Here is an 8,910-nt window from a genome sequence, read left to right on the forward strand (position 1 = left end):
ACTATAAACCCCTCCACCTTGGCTTTCCCCATGATCCCTCCTTCTCTTCTTTCCTTTTCCTTGTATGCAAAAGATTGTCTTGTGGTGTACCAAATATGTGTTCTATAATGTTTGACCATTTCCTGCAGCCCTTGTATTTCAGAAACTTCTCTTACCTTAGTACTTTGATAACTGCCCAGGGCCCACGTATGTGCTGTACATTCACCCTCTGGCAGAATACAAGTTTCCATTTTATTCAATGCATAGTGTACAGCACATACAGTTACATTTAAGAGGAAATGTAGATAATCAAAGCGGCTGATTGGTGGGCACATCGGTAGATTTTCACCATTCCACAATGGGCCACAGTCTCAGATGTTTTCCTCTTTCTTCTTGAAAGTAGAGAACCCTTTTTAGCTGACTTTTTGCATCAAAATAGAACAGGATAGAAAGTGACATCATCTAGGAGAGTGCTATAGCTCATTGTATGAACTCCAAAAATAGATAAAATGCACTGCTGTTCACCAGCCTGTCACCCTGCAATAGCAAAAACCACAGCTAAGGCCTATGCCTTGTTTTCTTGCAGACAAATCCACAGCAATATAATTAGTGATGTCATTATGAATGTTTAAAGCATGTTTTATAGTATTTTATAGTATTTTATAGTATTGATCTTATATCCTGGGAGTACACAACTTGCTTTGCTCATCTTTAATACTTTCTGTCATTTTGTCCCATTTCACTAATGCTGACTTTGGCATAATTCGATTCATCTATTAGCTCTGTAATATAAGCCATGCATCCTCATTGTGCAATAATGTATAGCAACCAGTTGGAGTTCAACTTGGACATAAGGCATTAAAAACTTCTTCTTCTTTCAGATCTCTGCTTGTTATAAATATTATGTGTAGTGTCTATTATATTTAATCTACATTTAGAAATGATATGAAGTCAGTTGAACACGTACAATAGTTAGAGTAAAAAAAAAAGATTTATTTGCAGGTCCCTTTCCTTGTGACATCTGTGGACGTCAGTTCAATGACTCTGGAAACCTGAGGCGCCATATTGAATATACACATTGCGGAAAGAGGAAGTATAGCTGCTTTATCTGTGGGAAGTCAGTAAGAGAAAGGTAAGTTGGTTATTGATGTGGAGGAAAGCCGCCTTCCAGTAATCCAGCCAGGTATAAAAGACTGTACAAGTTTTATAGTAAATAATGTATCACTGTTGTGCCAACACATCTCGTTGGTGAAGTAATGTCCATGATGTAACTTTTTAATTTTATTACCCAATGAGAAGGCTATACTCTGTTTTTAATTTCACCCTTGCTGGTTCAGTACTCAAATTACCTGCCATCACTCTAAATGTTGCGTGTTTGAGATTCAGTCAAGGTATTTTTGCATTTGTGTGTTTTTGTTTTAAGGACCACATTAAAAGAACATCTTAGGATTCACAGTGGGGAAAAGCCACACCTCTGCAGTATTTGTGGACAGAATTTCCGCCATGGTAGCTCATACAGGTGAGTAAACATGACATGATAAGAGATTATTTATTACAGATGAGAAAATCAGACCTGACCTAAAATAGTAAACAGGTTAAAACAAGGAGGAGTTGAAATGACTAATTATAATAAGCTGAAGCTTTTACCTGCTGTCATGAAATGGGAGAGCATCTGCTATACAAACTTTCCACCTAACACCCTCAAGCCATGTGTCTATGTCTGTGCCAACTTCTTTCATCATGGTTACTGTCCAGTTGCATGATGCCATTGGACCTCCTCCTCCTCTGCAGTTCCCTGAATTTGCTGGGCCCTAAATATAGCAGCTAGCGGTGCCACATGATGTGGTACTGTTCTCTGCACATATATCTGTGAGCCAAGGGTGGCCTGATGTGCCTACTAGGTCCTTGACACCCTGGGCTCACAGCAAGTTCAGTGATGCTGGCTGTCATTCAGTATGGGAAAGTGGGAAAGTTGTACCATCTAGTGGCAAAGAGGTTTTACTGAAGGAAACACGTTTACAGGGAAAGTGTTTGTTATTTATTACAGGTATTTATATAGCGCCAGCAATGTACACAGCGCTTTACATACTGCACATGTACATCAGTCCCTGCCCTCAAAGAGCTTACAATCCAATCTAAGGTCCTTATCTCACATGCATACATAGACGCAGACAGATTACAATTTAGAAATCAATTAACCTTCCAGCATATCTTTGAAGTGTCGCAGCAAGAGCTGCATTTTTATTTTAACTTGTTATGAGGAATGCCTGTCTGCCATCGGGGTTGTGCGCCTATATGCATGCGTGTGTTTTACTCAACTCCAGCGTATACCAGCACACAGTCATTGACCTGTAGGAGGCTTTATATAGCATCTCTGGCTCTCTGGCAGGGGAAATATGCAGGAATTTACATTGTATGGGTTTAGCCACCCACCCATGTGCATGAGCCTTAAAATAAATCAATATACCACAATAAATTAATCATAGATTTTACACGTATTACTAAAAGTAAAAAGACCTGTCCTTTTAAACCTTTTAGATTACATATTCGTGTCCATCATGATGACAAGCGTTATGAGTGCGAAGACTGTGGGAAGACCTTTATACGACATGATCATCTCACTAAACACAAGAAGATACATTCTGGTAAGTTCTTTTTAATTTGTACCCACCACCAGTTAGATGCATTTTCCAGTTATATTTTCGTTACTACCAAAAAGATGTACCTACTGTCTTTATTTAGCTCTTTTGCTGCCAGGCCAATGTTCCCATTTCTCCCAGCAGAAGGTAGGACGTCTCTCTGTATCTCTGCTGAATAAAGTCCCTGACGCTTTTTTCAATATCCTGCATGACTATCGATCAGCAGCTGCTGGAAGTGTCATACCAGATCCTGGACTCACCGTAGCAATAATTTTGTAGCTCATTATCATATCAGTCCTCCAAATCACTGCAACAGTTGCTCTGCTCTCCTGCGGTAGGAATAGGTTTAGGTTAGGCTGGCGTTAGGCTTTTTGGAGTTTGTTTGTTTTTTTGCCTTTTATTAATTCTATTTAGTTAACACCAAAAATGTTCTAGTTTTATTTTGAGGTGTTTCTAATGTCCCGGCACTTCAGGGCCTCTCAGTACCCAGTATTCATGCAGAATGCCCGTTATGGGAAATATTGTCCCATTAAAATCCAAATGAATGTCATAATTTTTGGGCCTTATCAAATGTAATGGCATTGAATAGTGCACACATGAGGTACTTTACATGAGGTCATTTTACACAGGTGTCTTATAGTCTAGGGCCTTGGTTCTCAACTGGTGGGTCGTGACCCCGTTTTCAGTGGGTTACCACGTGCCTTCCACTTTTCTAGGTGAGAGGCTCCTCTGCCTCCCCCTAGAGCAGCGCTGTCAGTTCTTGCGCCAAGCAGCCATTCAAAATATGCTGCCCGGTGCCAAGTGTCAGCTTGAGGTGGGGTGGGCTGGAACTATTGCCGTGAGGGAGCTCCATCCATACATGCATTGCTTACAGCTCCTTCGCGTGTCCTATAGAGGTGCCTGGCCCGGAGGGACATTACATTCTGGCTCCCGACACCTCTACAGGGGACACAAGGAAGCTGCACAAGCATTGCCCGTACGCCCGCACTGGAACCGGCGGTACCCTAATTCCGTTCATTCAATTGCAGTGCGACTTGGGTCGCGACTTAACATCACTCATTTGATAAATTTTAACTTATTTTACAATATTTACTTTAAATACAGGGACACAGTTAAACAAAAATAGCTCATATATAAGTTGAATTAATAAATTAATGTATTTGGTTGTCTGGTATTGCGAATGTTAAATTGAACCTTTCTATATATACATTAAGACATTTTAAACGAAAATGCACTTAATTTACAAAAATGTGAATAACATATTTATATGTTAACATATATATTTTTTAGCCCTGTAATCATAGCATACTGTATATGTTAGAGTTGTTCCTGGGCAGCTTAAGATTTAGCAAATTTCTGGAAGGAAATTGAAAATTGTTTACATTATTTGCATCACCTTGCATAGTAAACATAACCGTGGAAAATTTGCTCTGGGCATGGAGGTGTGAAATATTCCTGGTCAGAAATGGTTTATTTAGGTACTTCTTTATCATAATATCAATGGTATTTAACAGACTCTGTCACCTTGCCCCTTTAGGACAATATACAGGATCTCTTTAAAATAGTGGTTGTCAACTTAGAAGGTATAGGGGGCCTCAAGTGTGGCACCTGATGTTTCCAAAGGGCCACGTATAATATTTATTGCATGTACATGCTACAGAAAACTATAAAAGACTAAAGACTTGCTTGAGGAAAGGGTCGGAGACTGAAGTCGTGCTGTAGGAGACAGTCAGAGGCTAGGGACATGTTACAAACAAACTGCTAGTGCTCAAGGTTATTAAAGGGCTTAAAACCTACCTGTCCCCCCAGCTTTCCCCAGCTGCACTTTGCTTGATTGCACCTGCCGCACAATACCTAGTGTCGGAGCGATAAGGTCACCCCCATGTTTCAGACCAAACCATTGGCCACTATGTGCAAGTGCTGCATCATGAGAGGAGATCACATGTTCTCCAATACCTAGAAGCATTGGGTGTTTTGCTGTGGTGGATGGCGAAGCGGCAGGGAAATGCTGTGAAGGTAAGTATAAGTGAGAGGAAAGGGGGGCTTTAAAAAAAAAGACTGAATGGGCAAGGTGACAGGATCTCTAAGCTGAGACTTTAAAGCGAACCTTTACCCATATCTTTAAAATAACAACAAATACACCTTTTAGAAATGTTAAGTAATGACAATATACAATCACTTGCTTATAGATAATTACTGGCTTTGTATCCTTTGCACACCTTATTTCTCTTTTCTTGCCCAGTCTTCTGACAGTGGCCATGTTTACTAAGGGTAGATTACTAGTTCTGTAAAGTAGTGTAAAGGTTCCGCTTTAAGTACTTACAGTATATTAAATACCTGGTTGTCTCTTTCCAGAAATAGACATGTGTGCTTTTTATGACATTAAATACACTTTTCACAAACTGAACATTTAACATCAAATTTCAGGGATTAATTATTAAAAATATCAAATTGAAAAATTACATTTATTTTAAGGCGAGAAGGCCCATCAGTGTGAAGAATGTGGGAAATGTTTTGGCCGCCGTGACCATCTGACTGTGCATTACAAGAGCGTTCATTTAGGGGAGAAGATTTGGCAGAAGTAAGTGGCTTCAAGTCAATTCATGGAAGAAAAAAGTATGCAAAATATCAATTCAAAATATATTAATATTCAATGTGAATTAAAAGAGGATTTCACATCTGGTCTGATTTGGCCCAACAAAGTTTTATTTTACAGACTTCATTTACACAAAGGCAGAAATAAATTATATTGTTTTATAGACTTCAGATGTTATACAGGTTTTTAGGCATTTCAATTTGTCTGTAGACTGTGCATTATGTGGGCCAATTAGGTTTAATTGTACATATACTGCTAGGGGCAGTAATCCATACAAATCAATCAGAATTCCCTTTACTGAGGTCAAGACTAGTACAGGATGGATTCGAATTGCTTGTAATGGGTACTGCTCTTTGCATTTACCCTCTGTAAATGGTTTATTGAATAAGCCTGTTAGTGTGATGGAGGGCTAGCTTGGTATTTAAAAAAAAAAAGCAATGAGAATAGTTAAAGAAAAAGAAATTGCACCAGAACTAAACTAAAATTGCCTATAAGCTTTAACATGTTAATATGGTTCGTAAAGTCCTTTTAAATCTGCAGCTTTCACTAAAATACCTGATGATTCTGCTATGAAGGTACTCGTTCAGGGACTTCCTATGACAGTGTGAGGTCTGTCTCCCAACTGTGCTCCCGCATTGTCATCCTGTCACGGAAGCCTCTTTCTGAGACTTCAAGTGACTGCAGGCATGCATTACTTGGGCACAGTCCACTGTGCAGCTGATACTAGAGAGATTTGTAGACAGGAACCAGTTCATTGTCCTGCAGACCTTGGGGTGCTGCACTGTGGCCAGTGAGAGTAGATAGTTTATGCCCTCTGATACCAGAACATTATGTCTCAGGGTTGACAAGCAGTGGGAGTAAAAAAAATGGCCTAGCATCTGTGGTAAGTGGGAGGAGGAATAATGCCCCATTGTTGGTGCCAGTGGAATACTAGTGCCCCATCATTAGTAACAATGGGAAGAACAATGCCCTGTTGTTGGTATCATTGGGTAGAATAATGCCCCATCATTGGTGTTCATGTGAGGAAGAGTACCCTGTTGTTGGTGTCATTGAGAGAAATAGTGTGCTAAGGGCTATTCAAAGTCAAGCAAAGTGTTGCAGTCTAGGAAGCACTGGGTTATGTCATCAATGTGAGTTATTAGCTCTCACTCCACCCCCAAAAAGCTGAGCCCTAAAGGCCTGGACCAGACTACAGACCTAAAGCTCAGGTAAAGACCAAAGACCCTTTCAAAAGTATTTTCCAGATATTTAGCAGTAGAACCTGACTCAACCAACTGGGATCAAACTCCTCAGTGGTTGGACAGCTGGTACAAATGTAGAGTCAGCCCATGCTGCCCTTATAGAACAGCACACTGGATACATTACAGAGACTGTTAGATTGTCAAATATGGGAAACCGGGTGACAGGGCCAGAATCTTTTAGGGTAGAGAAAGTGTGTGGGTAACCCTGAAGGTTGATTACTCAGTTTTGGATGATTTTACCATCTCATTGCTCTCACTAGACTTGTATGTTGTAAATTCCTGTCTATGCATTTACAATGATGATGTATTTTATTTTTATTTTGCAGGTACAAGGCAACAATTCATCAGTGTGAAGTATGCAAGAAGGTTTTTAAGGGGAAATCAAGCCTTGAAATGCACTTCAGAACACATTCTGGTAATATTTATTGATATTCTAAAGTGTTTTTTAAATTATCTTCATGTGCTGTTTTTCACCTTCCCGCTGGCATCACACATATATGTGGCGTCACAGAGGTGAGCCTTATAAAATAATAAAATACTGTTAGATGGGGTGGAATGGCATGGGTACATTATTGAGGGAAAATATACAGTATTTTTGGTTCTAAAATGTAATCTCATATTTAAGTTTTTAAAAGGTCTGTATTTATTTACATGTAAACTGTATACATATAGACAATATACTTGTAACAAAGGCATTAACCTCTGTATAAGTAACTTGTTCTGTCTTTAACAGGTGAAAAGCCATATAAATGTCAGATCTGCAATCAAGCTTTTCGTATTAAAAAGACACTGACAAAACACATGGTCATACATTCAGATGCCCGTCCATTCAACTGCCAGCTTTGCAGCGCAGCTTTTAAACGTAAGGACAAGCTCAAGTACCACATTGACCATGTTCATAGTTTAAAGACAGAGGAGGATGGTACAAATGAAGAGGCCAAGTTCTACCAAGCTGCTTCACAGACCTCAGAGGCTGATATCTGTGTGCCTCTCACCCTGGTGCCCGTTGAGATTGCAGAAAGTGAAGCTGAATTAGAGACCCATGCTGGCTCTTCTGTACTGCCACAGAATGCAGAGTACCAGCGTCCTTCTGAATTAGCTTTCTTGGAAAAGTACACTCTTACTCCACAGCCAGCAACCCTTTTGCATCCAGTCAGACCTGGGCAAATAATTGAGACTCGAGAACACTCTTACTTGGGGACACTGCTTGGCCTGGAGTCGCAGCCTTCTGTGCAGGCTGTTTCCAGCAATGACCACCAGTGAATGACATTCCGTAGACTTTAATGTGTGGTGGAGTCTGCCTTGGAAGGGTAATGGGCAGGCATTACCCTTAGCAGTCATTTGACATTTTGTAGACTACTTACTCTGTTCCCTGCCACCCGCATAAATCACTGTGCTACATTAGACCCTCCTAAGTTAATGATACAATATGTGCAGATCTTTAGATTAAAAAGTGGAAGAAAGAACATTGCATTGGTAGGGGCAATCAGAAATATTCTGTCATTTGTCTGATTCATGTTTTGTATAGCAAAACACTTTCATCTTGTATAAATCTGCCCATAGTCATGTGAAATGGGCTTTATTTTGAGTAACTGTTAAAGTGAACCCCCCCCTGGATGGAGATGTAGGAGTTTGCACTGAGAATTTGTTTTTCAAGGTGCAAGATGCTGAGCTGTCATCTTTATACTATCTTCATTTCTAGCTTAGTTTCAGGCCCAGGTGGGTTGGTTTACAAAATAATTAGAGGCTGTTCACTTAGCATAGTGAATGTAAATCAGGGGTGCCCACAATTTTTTATGTTTAAGATCTACTTTTCAAATCAGAGATTGGTATGGTTATACCAGATTATGATCCTTATAAATGTGTCTACAAAATGGAGACTCACGTTTAGGTGGACGAATTGTTGTCTTGCCGGTGGAAGATAGATGATATTGTCGGCTTGGATTATGAAAACGGCTTATGCACGCAGCTATGCCAATCTCACCATGGGCCACTGGGAGGACCACCACATATGGAAGAACAACCCTTATGCCCAACATCTAGTCTTCTATGGGAGATACATAGATGACATAGTCATTATTTGGGACGGAGCGCCAGAAAACGTGTTGGAATTTGTCTATCACTGCAACAACTATAAACTAGGCCTATCCTTCACCCATGTCGTTAGCACCAACGAATTAGTATTCCTAGACCAGTGGTGGCGAACCTTGGCACTCCAGCTGTGCCAAAACTACAAAGCCCAAGATGCATCTGCCTCTGGGAGTTATGTCTGTGGCTGTCAGAGCCTTGCAATGCCTCATGGGGGAACTTGTAGTTCCAAAACAGCTGGAGTGCCAAGGTTCGCCATCACTGCCCTAGACCTTGAACTCACCACCAAAAACAATCAGATCATCACAAAAAGTCATACAAAACCCACAGGTGGTAATTCATACCTTCATTACCACAGCTGCCATCA

At 40.3% G+C, this 8,910-nt stretch overlaps 1 protein-coding gene across 1 annotated transcript in view; it reads left to right on the plus strand.

Moving 5' to 3' along the window:
- Positions 1-7,862, plus strand: part of ZBTB41 (zinc finger and BTB domain containing 41) — a 16,991-nt gene extending 9,129 nt beyond the window's left edge. The window contains exons 5-10 of the mRNA XM_018564547.1: positions 982-1,111; positions 1,403-1,498; positions 2,518-2,624; positions 5,094-5,199; positions 6,782-6,870; positions 7,189-7,862. Coding sequence (XP_018420049.1) covers positions 982-1,111; positions 1,403-1,498; positions 2,518-2,624; positions 5,094-5,199; positions 6,782-6,870; positions 7,189-7,718 — 1,058 coding nt within the window. The 3' untranslated portion in view covers positions 7,719-7,862. The remainder of the gene's footprint in view (positions 1-981; positions 1,112-1,402; positions 1,499-2,517; positions 2,625-5,093; positions 5,200-6,781; positions 6,871-7,188) is intronic.
- The last annotated feature ends 1,048 nt before the right edge of the window (positions 7,863-8,910 follow it).

The sequence above is a fragment of the Nanorana parkeri genome, unplaced genomic scaffold (genome assembly GCF_000935625.1).
Source record: "Nanorana parkeri isolate BGI_ZX_2015 unplaced genomic scaffold, ASM93562v1 scaffold759, whole genome shotgun sequence".
In the NCBI taxonomy this organism is placed as follows: Eukaryota; Metazoa; Chordata; class Amphibia; order Anura; family Dicroglossidae; genus Nanorana; species Nanorana parkeri.